Source organism: Amblyomma maculatum, chromosome 8, assembly GCF_055883805.1.
Source record: "Amblyomma maculatum isolate TAMU_Amacu chromosome 8, ASM5588380v1, whole genome shotgun sequence".
NCBI lineage: Eukaryota > Metazoa > Arthropoda > Arachnida > Ixodida > Ixodidae > Amblyomma > Amblyomma maculatum.
Genome location: NC_139351.1, coordinates 100,551,978 through 100,570,192, shown reverse-complemented (window position 1 = coordinate 100,570,192; position 18,215 = coordinate 100,551,978). Strand labels below are relative to the sequence as shown.

General features: G+C 45.2%; 1 protein-coding gene across 2 annotated transcripts in view; it reads left to right on the top strand.

Moving 5' to 3' along the window:
• Window positions 1-15,602, top strand: part of LOC146181981 (kinesin-like protein KIF2A) — a 64,866-nt gene extending 49,264 nt beyond the window's left edge. For both annotated transcript variants that reach the window (XM_084576980.1, XM_084576979.1), the window contains exons 11-20: window positions 1,319-1,461; window positions 3,960-4,034; window positions 6,159-6,294; window positions 7,032-7,142; window positions 10,590-10,657; window positions 10,870-10,987; window positions 13,818-13,919; window positions 14,459-14,531; window positions 14,829-14,891; window positions 15,141-15,602. In XM_084576980.1, the coding sequence (XP_084433106.1) occupies window positions 1,319-1,461; window positions 3,960-4,034; window positions 6,159-6,294; window positions 7,032-7,142; window positions 10,590-10,657; window positions 10,870-10,987; window positions 13,818-13,919; window positions 14,459-14,531; window positions 14,829-14,891; window positions 15,141-15,217 (966 nt within the window). In that variant the 3' untranslated portion in view covers window positions 15,218-15,602. The remainder of the gene's footprint in view (window positions 1-1,318; window positions 1,462-3,959; window positions 4,035-6,158; window positions 6,295-7,031; window positions 7,143-10,589; window positions 10,658-10,869; window positions 10,988-13,817; window positions 13,920-14,458; window positions 14,532-14,828; window positions 14,892-15,140) is intronic.
• The last annotated feature ends 2,613 nt before the right edge of the window (window positions 15,603-18,215 follow it).

Below are 18,215 nucleotides of genomic sequence, written 5' to 3'. Positions count from 1 at the left end.
CCTCAGTCGCAACAACAACAACGCCGGAGGCTCCAGCAAGGAAATAGGCGGCTCGCCTCGTGCGTGCAAAAATGCGCGCTGCTTATTTATTCTCGTCGCTGTGCATATTAAAAAAAAAATTTCAATGCATTGTACTCGTTACGAGGCGACTTCTATTTATGAGAAGCAATGTCGGCTGCCGGCTCCTAGTTCGAATTAACCGACGTGAGTACCGGTACGTTCGAATTATCGGGCGTTCCGGCCTATTGATATACATAGGGCTTTGCAGGGACCCGGGCATCAGTTCGAATTAACCGGCGGTTCGAATTAAGCGATTTCGAATTAACGAGCTTTTACTGTATTACCTTTCGCTTGAAAGCAGCATAGCATTTTTTTCAAGACCCCGACATTTTGCTTCCTCAATAACATTCACTTCACAAAGCATGGCTTACATGCGAGCACATGCGCTGTCAACATGTGCACTTAACGGATCAACAAAAACGTCGTATCGAGAGAGCCCGCAGAGGATAATGAGACGTTATCAGGGAAAAAAATTTAGGAATATTTGGTGGCACACAGACTATTAATTTTCATTATGAAGTGTGGAAATCTTGACCTCAGTGATATTTTGAGGCATGAGAGTTCACATTAATCAAGGTTTACATATTTGTTCTTGATGTTTCTTTACATTGAAAATATTACTGCTCTACATGCTCTGCAAAAACACATTGTTCTTCTTATACTTACTCCACCCACTCGCTGCCCCACCTTTTAGAAAAATCTGTGCATTGTCGGGGATACCATGAAAAATGTGACAAGGACAGACTGAAAGGAACTCTATGGTCTTCCAGTGACCAGCACGTGGTCCATTCATATTGTTCATATTGAAGTGGCATCATATCCTTGACTGTCTTGTTCCCGTGCACTAAGTGAGTGCTGTATATTAGTACTGGTTGATTCTTGGCTTGCTGCCACACTTCCTAATAGGTTCGGACTGGCATAGGTCAAGAGACATAGCCATGTTCAGAAGTATTTTGTGCGCCTTCAACATTTCATGCAGGACACTTCCTGGTGTGGCATCAAAGGAGGGAAGGTTTGATTTCAGGCCGCATTGCACTATTTGCAATTGAAGTAAATGAGTAGATCTCGAGTTTCGGTCATAATCACTGGCCACTGGGTTTTCCTGCCTCTACAATGCCTCTTCAGGTCAAGGAATTGACTGAAATAATGGGGGAAGTCGGGGAATCTAGAAGAGTAGCTTGCTCTATGCCCTGTTTGTTTAGTCTTGTGGCAGCATATGTCTATGTGAAGCCGGCTCTATGCATGTTATGCCTTCCAGGTGTTCGACCTTCTCAATGGCAAGGCCAAGTTGCGCGTGCTCGAAGATGGCAAGCAGCAGGTTCAGGTCGTTGGCCTCGTGGAGAAAGAGGTGGACTCGGTTGAGGAGGTCCTCAAGCTTATCCAGCATGGTAATGGAGTCAGGTGGGGGTGCTGTTTTCTTTTTTCCAGGCTGACTCCTTTAGGCAAACCTGATTTGCCTATCCAGGTTGTTTGAAGCTAGGTGTGTAGCTGTGCGATATGCTTAAGAATGAAGCATTTTATAACTTTCCTTGCAGGGCACAGCAGACTAACTGGCATGTAATTAAGCAGCTCTGAGCTTATCACCAGATTTGGAGACGGGAACAACCTTTGTCATTTTCCAGCCAGTAGGGATCTCATCTTTACTCGGACTAGCATTGAAAATAATAGGAATTTTGTGTACCATTCCGCATACCTGCAAAAAAATATGTTCGGGCTATCATCTGGCCCGGATGACTTCTTAAGGTTGAAAAGAGCTGAGAAAGTCCCTTCGTCGCTTAGTTATATCAGGTACATGAAGGCTCATTTCGCAGAAACACTGAACACAATAGTAATTAAAAATTGCCTTCAAGACGTTATGGGGAAAGTTGTTTCTTATGCCGTTTTAAGTACTTCATGTGTGATCCATGGACTTTAGCTGTGGACTTTTTTTTCATCTCAGTGGGACGTAGAGATGAATGCACTTGTGCACCGTACTCTACAAGCCAACCACAGCTCATTCGGACTCAAGTGGCTGTCACTGTGCCTCGCAAAAAGACTGCCGTAGTCATGTTCAAGAAGATCCAAAATACTTCAGCTTTACGGTAGTCATAAATTTTTATTTTTCTTGTAGGTGGTGCCATTTCGATCTTATCGGGGTCGGATATGCCAGGCAAAATCTTCACCGTAAAACCAAGCCTTTCAGCTGTGTCAGAAACACTACATCTAAAAGCGAACTTGAGGTTTCAGTAACCCACGATGGTCCAATGACAATCCGCTTCAGATTAAATGAAAAAATAAGGTGGAGTGCAAGTCATAATGGTGGCATTGAAGACAAGAAAGAGGCTTAAAGATTTCCAGTTTATCTTTGGTAGATTAAAATTGACATGTGCATGTCGTTTTCCATGCTTTTCCAGGAAGTTGTCAGGTTTCAAGAGTCGAGATGTGAATTTGGTGGCATATAAATGGCGCCAATAAAAATGCTCTTTTTGTGAGCTTGAAGCAGGATCCAGACAGTGTGTAATAGTTTCTTTATCACTATGGCAACCCCACCCGCTCTAAAACTGTATCAGGTATCCGGCAGGTATAAGTGCTTTCAGGCAGCCAATATTTCGGTTCACCCTGCAACATCTGGCTCGTACATTAAAAGAAGTCCTTCTAATCCATCAGTTTTATTCAGTATACTGCAGGCATTAATGTTCAAAATGCGAAAGTCCCTTGCGAGTTCTGTCCCTTCCCTACGGATAGTTTTCTGTCTCTTATGAACACTCGTTCTTCTGGAGTAATAGCAAAGTTGTCATTGCGGAGCTAATGGGACTGTAGTTATCTTTGAGTGTCATCCCACCAAAAAATGTTTGTCATTAATTTTGACTTTGTCGAACGAAATGACTTTCTCACCTTCGCTTCTGTGATCAGCAGCTGCAGCTCACAGCTTCTTTCAAATTGACTGTACACCCTGGAAGAAGTCTTTCTATGTGCTATAGCCTGTGTCCTTTCAGCTTACAATTCTTCATAATATTAGCCTAATCTCTGCCATCCAAAACTTTAAAAATGACAAGTTCGACATTTGTTTTCAGCTGAACGAACAATTCTATTAATACATCCAGTAGCAATGTTTGGAACCTTCAGTATGTCAGCCGCAATTGTTTTAGAGACCACCTGTTTGAGGGAATGCTTTTTTTTTTAGTTTTTCTTCTATGCCAATACAATCAGGCTTTCTCGCCTACTCCTTTTTCTAAATTGTCTACTTTCAATGCCCGTTTGTCGGCCTTAGACTGGAGCTCATCAACTCAGCACATGTTATCAGCCACCGTAGCAGAAATGTCATCAAGCCTGTTATCGAAATGCACGTTTTGTTCAGCTCGTTAGTACTTTGAAACTGTTGTGTGTTGTGTGTTGAGGTTAAACTCATTACCAGGTCGATAAATTTAGACCTAGTTACCTTGCATAGTGAAAGTGGGCGCAGGTTTTACCATTGGGATCATAATTTGACAATATTATTTTCACTTTTATTTCAATTTTCCTGACATTCAGTTTGCTGTTGTGCTTTCTTATCATGGTTTCTAGCGTAAGCATACGTACGACATATTGAGCAGAATTGAGTACCTTGGACACTATTTCATTGCATTGAAAAAAGAAAAGCCCACTGTTAAAAATTTAGCTGTGAATTCTTGTAAGTTTTTGGTCATATATAGAACCCTAAATTTCCGCAGACACGAAGGACTTCCTAAGGGTGGACACCCAGTTGCGCTGCGCATGCTGACATTGCTGCTAAGTCACTATGACCTTGGCCATACATTGGCCACTTTGTCCTCGGAAGTCTGAAAGCTGAAGGGAACATTCAGAGGTACCTCAATTTTGCTAAGGGCACCACTCTGTGGGTATAGAGGCCTGATTGTTGTGGTCCCCTCGGTCATTCGCAGGACATCTGGGCAGACGTCGGCCAACCAGAACTCTTCACGTTCCCATGCAGTATTCCAGATAATCTTGAGGCTCAGGTAAGGGATGTGCAAAGCCACCGTACTATACCTCATTGGCTACTTGTTCACTTTTCGTGAAGCACCAAACACTGATCTGTTGCCGGGTCCTACAGCATATGCAAGGGCTACTGTATTGTAGAACCCCTTTACAGTAAACTCACTCAGACTGGCAAAAATCTTTACTAGATCAGTTTTTGGTGATGACACAATCCTGAGGATGCTGTCCAGTGAATAAATAGGTACTAACTGAACATGTCTTGTTGCTTTATGGAAAAAACAAAAACAAATAACTTTTATTCCTCTCTTATACTTTTACATTTTGGTTTACATCTTTGTGAGAGTACCTCTTTAGCATGAATGCAACGTAGCCGCGGATACAGCTGAGATTAAACCAGTTTTGCGTAAACATGGCGTTATCTTCAGTTTTTTTTATCATTTAAGAGGCAATGGATTAGAAATGTGTGCGATAGTCAAGCCAACAAAACTCACTGCACCACTGCATGGTGCTGTGAATGTTCGGCGTTCTCTTCTTTTTCTTCTCACTGCACTTTCACTGTTATACTTTCTTAAAGGACTGCACTGCCTTTCTGCATTCGTAGCCAGTTTTACTTTTTTTTTCCTTTGCTAATGCACCTTATGCTTTCCCTCGTGGCTCCGAGGCCTGTGTAAAGTTGGCTTTTCCTGCGTGCTGGTAAGCCCAATGGTAAAACCATTCTGCAAAAAAGAAAAATCTTTTTGAAAGAAAAATTTCTGTTCCAAATAGTGATCTTTGATAGCGTGCATGCAGCGATGTCATTTCTTAGGAAGCGTGTTGCCATGGCCACATGCAATTTACGATAAGATTTTTACTGTAACGGGGCGAAAATGTACTACAGTCATCCATGGTAGCTGAACTAGGACTTCAGTTTCACGGGCTGAAATTTTGAGCTCGAGCCCGGCCCGGGCCCCACGCCACAGACCCGAGCCCGGCCCGGCCCTTCATGCTTTAACTGCAGTTGAAGCGCTGATACAGAAGCACATAGTTTCCGGATGATAACACAGCACATATTTAGAATTAACGTATTGTGCAAAAATAAGCTATGTGTTGGATTGAGGCATTTACGATGTTCCTGATAATGAACCCAGTAGCACTGAAGTTTCGGTGGTATAACTCTCTTTGATAAGAAAGCACGTTTTTGGTAGGCAACTTGTTTGCTTCTTCAAAAGTGCGCTAGCTCTAAACCTAAACAAGGGGTTGATTTTGTTGCCAAATACTCGGCGAGCTCGCCTGGCTCACCGTGTGCCTTTCAAGTGAACTTTTCGCAACAAGAGAAACATGAGGAAACTCTTGCACTGCAAAAGCTTCGAGCAACATTCCGCTTCCGATCAGGCCATGTCGAGGCAGGAGTGTCGCAACAGAGACGTTTGATAGGGGACAGTGTATAGCGTGAATCTTGAAATGTATCCCTAAACATCAGTCCCGAAACGGAGTAGCGTTCGTGCGCTGTGCGATGTCGGTGCACGTAAAAGAACCCCAGGTGGTCAAAATTTCCAGAGTCCTCCACTACGGCGTCTCTCATAGCATGAGTCGCTTTGGGACGTTAAACCCCATAGACCAAACCAAACATCAGTGCCGATGTTACCCAAGTGGAGATGCGAAACTCGGAACTAGCCTACGAGCGATCCCTCTGCTCAGTCACTGACAGCTGCCAAAGATCTATTCGCTGGGAGGAAGCGAGTAGGAAAGGCGGATCGACGCCAGGAAAGGTCTCTGAAGCTCTCGTGGGGTGAGGGTGCCGTAAAATGCTGCGGATTCTAGAGGTTTATTGCACTATGGCAGCATACGCGCTCTCTCAAAAATTGCACGTGTTCGTGATCGGGGTGTGTGGTCCGGCCTGCCCGAGGCAAATGTACCTTGGCCCGAGCCCGGCCTGAGCGAGGTGCTTAGGAGCGGGCTGGGCTCGGGCCGGGGACGGGCATTCGCGCCGGCCCGAGCCCGTGCACAGCTCTACTTAGTGGCTATAGTGTACAAGGACAGTTAAGTGTACTCTGTTCTTCATCAGGTTGGGACAGCGTAGAAGCTTTTGTGCTGGGCAACACATAGTTCAGCGTAGACTTCTCCAACCAGGCTTGTCGTGCTGGTCTCCCTTGCCCCCCCTGTAGGAAGTCAGGACGTCTGCATGGCAAGTTCTCTCTCATTGACCTGGCCGGGAACGAGCGGGGTGCGGACACGTCAAGTGCCAACCGCCAGACTCGAATGGAGGGTGCCGAGATCAACAAGAGCCTGCTAGCCCTCAAGGTTAGTCCTAGCCACAGTGCTTCTTTGCACAGATATTTCTATGCGTCTCATGCCTTAAACATAGTGCAAAATGGCTGTGTTAAAAAAGGCTTGGGCATTGGACATTGGTAATGCCGCACCTTAGCCTCTCGTAGAAACCATGTATTGGCATGCAGTAAAAAAGTCAGTTTGGATGACGACAGTGTTTGAATGTTCATTCTATTAACCGCAACGGGAAAGGACAGTCAGAAAGTGTTCATTATGGGCAACTTCCGCAGCCACAGAAAAATTGACAGCTTGGCGGCAGTCACTCTAGAGTTTCTTCTTGCTAACATGACGTCAGTGCTCCAGCCTGTGAACCGAGGAGCCCCGCAACTCTTATAGGAAGAGCCTGCCGCACCGAATTTTTGCTGTCCTCTGATAACTGTCGCTGGAAAAAGGTTTGATGTTGGGAAAGGTTGAGGGTCGCCGGAGAAGGGGTAGGCAGCGAACGCGATGGTTAGATGGCATCCTCGAGGCACTGCAGATGAAGTTATGTGATGTTAGGAAGATAGTGAGAGACCGGAAAGCGTGGCGTGACATGGTCCATAGGGTCACGAAGAGTCGGACACGGCTGAACGACTGAACTGAACTGATAACTGCATACAGTACGATATTGATTTGTTGGGTGCTGCCCATCTGATAGCTGAAGCAGTACAAGTCCGTCCTTTGGCCTTGGAAATGGGGGGGCTGAGACGTGTGGGTTGTTGCACATGCAGGAATGCATTCGGGCACTGGGTCGCCGAGGTGCCCACCTCCCATTCCGGGCCAGCAAGCTGACACAGGTCCTCAGGGATTCGTTCATTGGCGAGAACTCCAGGACCTGCATGGTGAGTGGCCATCCTTGTCGAATTACTCCTAGTCACTTGTCTGTCAGTATTTGACCCTCCTGCTTGCATCCAGCAATTGTCCCTCCCGAGTGTGCAGAGTTTAATCAAACAAAAGAAATGTCCAGTGACTGCAAATGAAATGCTGCTGAGGCATCAAGTGGCAGCTTCATTTAGTACCTAGAGCTGCTGCTTTCAAGCAGGCAAGTGTCAAAAGCTGATAAATTGTCTGTGTATGAGTCCCTGCTTATTGGTAGTTGGTAGCTTTTGGCTAGTCTGCCATCCACAACATGGTCAGTGTGTGCACTGCGTACATTTGTTGTGTAACCCAGTATTTATTATGCTGGTATAGTGTTACTACGTCACTGTTAATTCTGTGCAGAATATTAAGGGGGGACGAAAAAATCGCGGAAAAAAAATCGATATTTTTTTTTAACTGACATTTTCAAAATCTACAGCTATTATTCCTTTAATTTCCCTGGTTTTATATCTTGCGGATCAGTATTCAGGCCACAGAATAAATTTATAACATCACTGTCAGCTGAATTCCGCGCAAAAACAACGCTTTTTGCCAAGGCGCTTAGGTCGTTTTCTACACGTGTGATCGCAGCCATCTTGGTCTAGTTGAAAAAAGCGGCTTTCTTTTTCAATTTCCTGCCACAAGTGCATCGGCCGGCTTACTGGTGACGTTGAAATCGGAGCATAAAAAAAGTCCAAACGGGCGATTCCAATAGTTGAGCTAGCGCACGGGACCGAAAAGCGCGCTGTGATTGGCCGCACAAAGTTCTCGTCATCTGCTCCTCCGCAGGTGACGCGTCTCTCCTTGTTCAGTCGTAGGGTTGTGACAAGTGCAGCACGATGTCTGAAGCAGCGCCGAAGTTTGCCAAGAGTCACAAGTTTGACAAAAAGGAGAAACGATCGGCTTACAACTTCCGGAAGCGCTCAGTTCCTTCGGTCAGAGTCAAGAATAGTCCGCCGCCAACAGCAAGTGATGCTGAAGCCGCGGACAGTACCGAAGTAGACTTAGGCCTAACCGTATCGGCGACGAGCGAATGCATTCCAGACAGCGGCCGCATTCGGCGCGCGACACTGAAATATTGTACACAGTTGTTGCAGAGAAAAATGGAAGCCCAAGAAAAGCTACGAGTTCTTTCGTCAACACCGGCCACCAAGCGAAAGATGGATGTTTACACTCACGCAGATGATGTAGCGGCCTCGCCATTAGACATTGAGACGGGCTTCGTTGTCATCAGTTTGGACTCTATGAATGTGTTGATGTCGTTTCTGCAGTGCAAGGTGTGCGGCGATAGCGTCACAGTAGGAAAAGGTGAACATGAATATGGCCTCGCCATATTCATGGCCGGAAAGCGTGGCGTGACATGGTCCATAGGGTCACGAAGAGTCGGACACGACTGAACGCCTGAACTGAACTGATAAAGATTGTTATCACGTGCGCGTGCTACGGTAATGTTGTATCGGTGTGGAGCTTGGCCCGTGTGAATGGAAAAGAGAATTTCAACCCATTCATTGTGAACGTCCTTGCTGCGCGCGCGATGCAAGCCACAGAGAATTGACAAACGGCACTCAATGACGTTTTTGCGACATGCACATTTCGAACCGTGGCCTCCACACCAAAACTTGGCAGAGGTACGTGAAGAAGCTGGCACCTGCGACAGTTCTTGCTGCCGAGAAGCAAACATCTCTTTACGCGCAATCTGTCCGGGAACTTATGATGAGTTGCAGGTTGTGAATTCCGGATACATTGTTGTGTCATAAAACGGTTCCTGGATGACGCGCGACCACTCGTCCCATATCAGCGTCGGCACAGCCATCGAGCTATTTACAGGACTGGTTCTTGATTACGTGGTCCTGAGTAATTTCTGCGCTGGTTGCGAGCGTGCCCCAAGCGAAGATGACCCGGCATACAAGGCTTGGAAGGAGAGCCATGCATGCCAGAAATACGCCACTGAGAAAGCTGGTGAAATGGAAGTTGAAGCTGCTCTCACCCTCTTCCAGAGATCACTGCAACGACACAACCTGAGATACCCCACCCTACTCTCAGATGGTGACAGCCGCGCTTTTCTTGCGCTGCAGGAAGCCCGGGTGTATGGGTACATCCGAGCTTCCAAAACCTCATCACAAAACATAAGGACCCTGGTTTGGAAAGCCTTGGTGGTAAAGGCAAACTGACCGCGGACCTAGTCGCAAAGTTGACAGGCTACTATGGCTGGGCCCTGAAGACTCACAAGGGTGATGTGCAGGGAATGAAGAGGGCAGTGATGGCCACTTATTGCTGCATAACATCAAATGACTTGGTGTTGGACTGCAGTTATTGCCCACCCGGACCGAGCTTATGGTGCCGCAAAATGCAGCAAGAGCTAAGGGTGAGACAGCCCCTAAACACCGCTACAATCTGCCTGTGCAGGTTGTGAGGCCTTGTTGCCCATTTACGAGTGCCTTTCTGACGAAAGTCTTCTTGAGTGGTGCCAAGGGGGCAGCACTCAGAACACCAATGAATGTCTCCACTCCCTAATATGGGCACTGACACGAAAAGAACAGCATGCCTCACTGTTCACAGTGCAAGCTGCTGTGGCTGAGGCTGTTATGAGATTTAATGCTCGATGCAAAAACACCTCTGCAGCACCAAGCATTAAGCGCTTGGCGGAGAAAGACCACTGCCGAGCAATGGCATCTGCAAACAAGTGCAAGACCATTGTGGATATGCAGCACGCTTTCAAAAAGCTCCTTTTGGGTGGCCATAGTCAGTCTGACTACACCCCTTGTGCCTTCTAGTCACTTACATTGCCAAATATCATTAAAAGAGAGTTACTCTTTCTTTCTAGTATTCTCAAAACACCGATTCTCGACTTCTTGCTCATTTACAGAACCGATATCTCTGCCTTCAGTTGAGGTAGAATCATAATTTTCTTTGCGGCATGTAGCTAAAAGTGCAAAACACACAATGTTAGGAGCAGATTTTGCAATTTACGTTTCAAAAATTTTTAATTTTTGCTCTAGATCAGACAGTTGGGCATCCACATTTGAATGGTGGACTTTGAAATGCTATAACGTTGCTAATATAAAAAATGTGCTCTGAACATTGTATTCTTTATGCTTTCTAGCGGCTGGTAAAGTGTCCATGTGAATTTTTTTTAGTGTGGTTAGTTTTTCATTGTTTCTGCAGATTATGAACAATTAATTTCATCTATCTTCTGAACTAATTGGCCAACTGGAAAAATAGTTACATATTTGAAATCGGCTCAAGAAACTGAATCAGACTACCTAGTTTTGCCAAGTTTGGTTGAAAGTTAAGAAAAATAGCTTTAAGAGCCATGTCCCCCCTTAATAGGGAAATTCTCTTTACAAGTTGCAGAGCTGAGGGGCATGTGTGGTTTTTTTGTAAGGGCGCAATTCATTTCTATAGCTTGCACTTTATCATGTCTCTTTCAGATTGCCATGATCTCACCAGGTTTAAGTTCCTGTGAGCACTCCCTCAACACGCTTCGCTATGCAGACAGGTATGGCTATTTTGTTACGTATTCACCAGCTTTGTTTTTGTGTGCATTTGATGCAGTTACTGTGTGTTGGACTTCTGCTGGGACGCACCACTTTTGCCAAGCTTTCTTTTTACTATTGGTAGGAATGGTCCTGTACAAGTTGTATGCAACTGAGTAGTGACAAATGGTAACACTTGCTTGGCACTCATCTCTGCTATTGTGCAACCTTACAGGGTGAAAGAGCTTGGTGTTGAGGACAGCCCGGAGCTCAAACCTACCTCCAGTGAGGATGAAGAGATGGCTCCCGAGAGTGAGGAAGATGACAACCTGGCTCTGCTGCGGGCCTCCGATGTGGGTTGCTTTCGCTTTACCTGTGTGGTTTACGCTGGTTGTTTAAGACTAGAATCGACGACCGATTTTTCAAGAGTCTCTAGGGACCGCGAAATAATAATTGGTTCACACACTTGTTCTGTGGACATCTGAACCGAGCTAGAGAGGAAGGTGGAAGTGAAAGCGGAGAGAGAAAGAGGTGCCTTAGTGGAGGGCTAAGGAGTAATTTCAACCACCTGGGAATCTTTATTGTACGCTGACATAGCACAGCACACGGACTCCTCTCTGTTTTTCCTCCATCGAAATGCAACCACCGGCGGTCGGGATTGAACCCGGGAACTCCGGCTCAGTAGTCGGGCATCTTAACCACTGCACCATCGTGGCGGGCCTAGGACTGTTAAAAAATCCGAAAATCTGGCAGTGCAAACATTAAACGAAGTTTGATCCGGAAATAGATCCCAAATAGCTCCAGCCACATAGGAAGGTGCAAGGCAAAATCTGGCAACACTGTTGCGCGTGGCTGTTCTCCCACACTCTATTCCCTTGGCCATGCTTTGCTGCGCCGCTCATTCTTAGCTCAGCAGCCATCCAATATAGAAATTCCCAATGTTGATCCTGTCAATTGCAAGGTTTGTTCTGTAATTTGCATTTTGTGCACCACTCCGCCCATGGATATTCGTCATTTGATTGAGGCGTATGGTGACAAGTGTATGTTATTTCTACATGTCTGAAAGTGATGCAGGAAGTTTAGTGCTGGTCAGAAGGCAGTCCATGATGAAGAGCAGAATGGAAGACAGTCAGTTTCGGAGGTGGTTATCGAGATGGTCCGACGCAGGAGGATCGCCACCCTTGAACTTGTCGCTGGGGTTCCTGGGAGCTTTTACGATTTAGTGGAAAGAGCTTTGACTGAAAAATTGGTGTATCACACGTGTTGTGCTCAGTGGGTACCGCGGCTGTTGACAGACCTTAAGGAGAAACGTGTTGACTCTGCTTGCCAGTTTCCTCAAAAGTGTCAAGAAGATAAGGAAGGATTGTTGGTCTCTATTGTTACAGGAGACGAAACGTATGTGTTTCATCTTACTCCCTTGCGCATGATAGCCTTAGTTGCTTATGCACAATAAAAACCAGCACATCATTTCACTCCCGAAATGTGACAAAAATCACAACAGTGGCTTATCGATGGTTACCAGTGTCAAAGAAGTTCAAATTTCTTCTGCTGGCAAAGCCATAGCCAGTTTTTTGGGGGATTGTAAGGGGATACTGTTGATCGATTTCATGGAATGTGGGAAAATAAACTGTAATTGTGAAGAAAAATAGGCGAGCTATCCAAAACCGCCGGCGAGGACGACTGGCAGCCGGTGTAACAGTGCTTCACAATACCGCCCGACCTCACGTCTTCTGTCAAACCTACCATACAGTCCAGACCTTGCGCCCAGTAATTATCACTTGTTCCTGAAGTTCAAGGAACATTTGAGGGGCCAGCGCTTCCAGAGCGATGAAGTCAAGGAAGAGGTGAAATACTTTCTCAACGAGTTGGCAGCAGAGTTTTACAATGCAGTTTTCGGTAGTGTGTACAATGATGAGTCTTGTGTGCGTTTCTCTCTTTTCTTTTTTTGCACAATGTTCATAGCCAAACATTATCGTGCACCAGTAATGGTAGAGACGCCTGCGATTACAATATTTGCAGTCGTCTCACTGGCAGAATGCCAAAAAGTGGCGACGTCCCCCTTGCCCTTTCCACGCTGCCAAGACAAGCCAGATCAAGTCGACCCTCTTTTCCAGTTATAATTTAAAACATTGTTTGCGGGGCCATCTGTGAAGACTGCTATACTGTGTTGCGCTGCGAAAGGGACGTCACTTCTAATATGCTCCTTTATACCTTGAATTTTGTAGTATTTGCACACATTTTTTATTCCTTGCAGCGTGAATTATTGTTGTTCCACTGTGCATATTAAATGGAGGCTTGACTGTTGATAGCAGTGTTATGTGGCTAATGCCAACGAGGTCTGAAAAAGGGAGCATTCAGTCGCTATACATCCGAAATTTCGGATGCTCATATGCATTAGTTTAATGCGGCATGTCCGAAAATCGGGGATCTGAATTTTCAGTCTGCAAGTATTAGTCTGTAAAATTGGGTTTGAAAATGATTTAAACTGCTGAAGAAAAAAGTGTTTGCCTCCATTGTGAAGTGTAGCCTAGTCTCTGGACTGTGCACCCAGAAGTTGGATGTTGATGCACGCTTTTTGTTCGCAAAGTTGGCCTGTGGTGGCACCAGCTGTAATTCATTTCTTAATCTGTTGCCACTGGTGAAAGCTCTGTTTTCTTCAAAAACTGTAGCACAACAAAAGGACGAGGACGCAACGACAGAAAGGAACACCATGCACACCAACCTCTGACAAACGTTATTGTTCTCAAAGCACATTTATACGGTAGCAAAAAATGTCTAATCAGTTTTGCACTACAAGCTCTTTGAGAACAATAAAGTTTATTGGAAGTTAGTGCTCATAGTGTTCCTTTCTGTTCTTCTGTCCTCGTCCTTTTGTTGCGCCACAGTGTTTTAAAGCTATGAACCCAGAAGCAAAAAGAGCATCTTTACTGAACTATATCTGTTTTCTGTGGAGACAAAAACCCTTTCCTGCATAGCCTTAGCTGTGGAGCCGCGAAATGCACAGTGCCTGAACTGTGTAGTCAATTTGTCCTCAAAGTCCCTTGAAGTTTTCTCTCTGCAACGCTTGTGCACCAATATGTCAGCTTTTCCTTTCGGCATAGTCTGAAAAAAAAAAATATGGGAACTGCAGTTTGAGCATTGCGCGTTGCATGGCTTAAGCTTGTGCATATGTCTGTTCTGCAGGATGTGGAAATGTCGGGTGATATGTACACATTTCATGAAGCCATCTCCCACCTACAAGAGATGGAAGAGGAAATCTTGGATTTGCACAAAACTGTTGTCGAGGTGCGTCTGCATTTTTTTTTTTTTTTTTTTTGAGTAGTCTTGGTAGAGATGGTCACTGCCTTCAAATTGTCGTTCGCTCTCATGTAGTGGTACTCTAGTCACTGTTGGCTGAAACTGTCAGGCTATGTTATCCTATAGCCAATCCTGAAGCTTTGGTCAAGCATCTTTTGGTTGCGAAATTTGAGTTGCTCATGGAAATAGTTGGTGAAAGCGAATTTAAGTAAACAAAGAACGGTCGAAGCCGCTAAAGAAGTCTATTCATATTTGGTCATCGAGTGGCAGAAGAACTGTATTCTAGCCTCTATGATAGTGGACAAAACAAAAGGTTCAGCACTGAATGATACCACGGTAGATAAGGTGAGCCAGGCCAGTGTTTCGGCAAAACTGTCCAATGTCCTTGCTCACTGTTGTTACATTTACCCCAGTCATGATCTTGGATGCTGGCATTCGAAGTGAAGAGTACCATTGCATCATGGAGGGCAGACACTGTCACTTACGCTGCAATGTTGCAACATTCGCTTCTGTGCGTTCTTCTGCAGGCTAGCCAAGCGTGGGTGCACCAGGACGTGGACCTCCTGACCATGACCAACGAAGTAGACTACGACCTTGACCGTAAGCAGAGCCTTGCAGTGTCATGTTTGTGATAAGCTTGTTAATAAAAACTGTGTAGCATAGGGTGAAACCTCATTATAACGAACACGTGAAAAATCTGAAAATAGTCTTTTATATCCATAATTCGTAATTAAAATTTTGTTAAAATTGCAAGCAAAGCAAAATTCAATTAGGCAAAAACATTCTGTAAGAGCTCTATATAACGAATCATTTGTTACGTGCATGTTCGTTATATGAAGGTTTCTGAATTTTATCCATGGCACCTATCCTGTTCTGAAATGTTTTTCTGTTGTGCAGTGTACGTGCAGAAACTCAAGGACCTGCTAGCCGAGAAGATGGAAGTCTTGTCCAAATTCAATGGTAAGGTCAGTTATGTACTGTGTGCCGTAGTGCTGATTCACTCGGTATAAGCCATGATGCTGAGCATGTTCAGTGTTCCTAGTATAATGAGGAGCCAAATGACGGGGACGAACATTCACGTTTGGGGCAAATACAATGGACCTAACTGCACACGCGATGTTCATTAGCATACAGTGATGCGTTCATAGCCACCCAATTGGCTAGCTTATCAGTGTTCCTGTTTTTTTTTTTTTTTTTTGTTCTCCACAGAGAAAGTGACTGGATTCCAGCAGCACCTAGCAGAGGAAGAAAAAATGAGCATGAACATCAAGCGGCCCGTGAAGTGATGTGGATCTCTCGCAGTGCCCGATCAACACCTGGTCCCTCCTCTTCACCGTTCCTGCTTGCAGCAGCCAGTTTGCCTTCTGCCAGATTTCTCACATTTGAAGACCTGCGTTGTGCCCTCAACCCTGTACATATTTTCATCGAGGGGGCAAGCATGTCTCGGTGCTGTAGCGTACTATCTGCCCCTCCTCATTTTTTTTTTTAATTTACCCTTCGCTGTACTGCCTACAAATGGCAACTGCATGTGTAATATATTTGTATACATGTTTTAACTGCTTTTATTGACTTGTTTTTCTTATGTAATCTCCTGTAAATAAGTTATACAGTCTACACTCAATACTTCCAACATGCTGGAGACCGTTAACTTGAATTGCTTCAGCAAACTATTGAATTCAAATTTTTATTGCTTGCTCTGCCTGTTAACAGCGGCTTATGAAGCAAGTTTGATGGAACAAGAATAGATTGTAATGGACTAGGAATGAATAGGTGGAGTGTGGTCTTTCCTTAGTTTGTCTGACCTGCATCCTTGCCTCTATTTTTTCGCCTGCCCTCCCCCCCCCCCCCCCCTTTTTCTTTTGCCGCATATGACCGTTAGATGCAGACAATGTGCACTGAAGACCAATAAATCCTTCTGAGCACAAGTCTGCTGACGTGTAAATTTGTGGCTGCTGGATTTGACTGATGTTTCAGATTCGACGGGTAGGAACAGATTAGGCAAAATGAAAGAAACAGGTCAAATGTGGCGTTGACTGCATTGTGATGCAGAAAATTAAATTCAGCAGTGGTGGAACTGCTGTGGCAAATGACAAATGCTGCTACGATAGTTTTTGCTCATTTTTACACCTGATCTTGAGAGGTTATTGAACCTTGGCCAGAGCAAATCAAACTGAATCCAGTGGTTTTCAGTGGTGAAGATGGAAGTGTTGCATGAAGCATGGGTATAAAGTTATTAAAATTTTTGAATAACTAGTAAGCAAAATTTCCTCGCTGATATGATTGCAGCACTTGTGTTTTTGTTCGACACAGCAAACATATATCCGAAAAATTTTTCATTTCTGCTCAAGGGCTTATCACTCAAGACTAAAGAACAAAATTCAGTAACTTATTGAGAGAAAATTGCTTTACGTTTATATCAACAAAAGTACCTGTGATGGTATGGTATAGTCATGAAACATAATATATGCACTTCAATTGCCCAGAGTGGCAGCCTTTGGTTTGATGTGGCAGACTTTCTTGACCAGTTGAAAACATCAATTCCTTCCTAAACTGCAACTTCTGCCGTGGTTACTGCCATCATGTAGAGAGATCTACCAGAACATGCCAGTATGTTGCTGTGCCGCTACGTGGCTTATTGAAGAGTTCGAGGAAGAGTAGGAAGGAATCGGGTACAGACCGATTTGAGCTCTGAGCCATTTTGTCCAGCTTAAACTATTTCTTTGGTTAGTGTTTATACCCGTTTACAGCAGTAGGCAGTCTACTCACTTTTTGGTTTTTTTTTTAATCTTTCGAAAGCTGTATTCCTAAAGTAAAAAATACAGAGCTGTAGTACTGAGCAGCACACTCAGAACAATTTAGATCTCAATTTTTTATTTTTTTTTACTGTAATTTCTCGATTTTGTGGGCGCAGTATCTACTGTATTTACTCGATTGTAAGAACCCCCCCCATTTATTTACGATCGCAGTCCGTAAAGTGAGGTGGGGGGTTCTTGGATTAAAAAAAAAAATTAAAATACCCTGCCCCCCACCTTTGTTTTCTTTTCTACATCGCGACTAGACTGGTGCGAGGGAAAAAATTATGCTCTGTGGATACCAGCACCGCGCCGTAAAGGATGGAACGAAGGTGGGAGTGAAAGTGGAAAGAGAGAGGAGGTGTAGTGGAGGGCTACGGAGTCATTTCGACCACCTAGGGATCTTTAACGTGCGCTGACATCGCACAGCACACGGACGCCGAGGGTCTCTTGGATGTCTTAAGAGAATGACGAAAGCCTACCCTTCTTTTCCTATCATTTGCACCTTATCAGCGTTAGTTGCAGTGCTACATGTAATTATAATTGGCTTGCAGGAAGGGAAAGGCGCAGTATATGTCACAAGCTGCGTTCGATTCAGCCGTGGTTCTCTGCACCGCCGGAACCTGTTCATCATGGTGCGCTGCATCAAAGCGCTCGATTCATAGCGCCCTCTGCACCACCGGATTGGTTTTGGTGCAGTCGTGGTGCCGCTGTGGTGCAAAGAACCGCGGCACCCTCCGAGGAGGAGGTACAGAAAAGTTGTGCACGTGTTGACGGCGCTAGCAGACGACGCGCGCTGCCTATATGAGATGCTTTTAAACATCGATGGCTAACCTAAGGGTATTTTTCTCCCTCTTCGACGGATCCGGCGTCATTCTCCGTAAAAATTAGTTGTTCTAAGGTCTCTCGCGACAACCTGAACAGCCTCCCGAGTTCAAAGCTGAAATATCTAGCTACAATGTTTCAGTTGTGCTGCCTGTTCGAACCAGTCGATCTCTGTCTGAACCGCGACGTAATAACTGTATTGCCGCGAAGGAGAGCACGTCGTCAGATTCCTCATCCTCATTGTCGGAGAACTCCAGAAATTTCCTAAATATGACTTCGGCGATGTTGTCCATGACCTCGCGAGGCACGAAAATAGACACACCGCGAGGACTTCACTCGCTACCAACGGGAATTGGCGAGCGGACAAGGCTCGATTGAAAAATGCCGCACCAGTTATGTATGGCGCTGAACCGTCAATACAGAATGTTGGTAGGGATTTTTCGCTAAAATAATTTCAACTGTCAGTAGAGACTCAGTTTAGCGCTACCGCGCGAGTGTCAGTGCGCATGCGCAGATCACCCCGAGAACGACAGATGGCGCCACGTTCCTGTCAAATTTTGCCGGACGCCGCACGCGGGGACTAATCGCGCGTGCTCTGCTGACGGTCCGCGAAGCGGCAGCGCTAAACTAAAAGTATCTAGTGTCTTACACCACGCGTACGTGATTT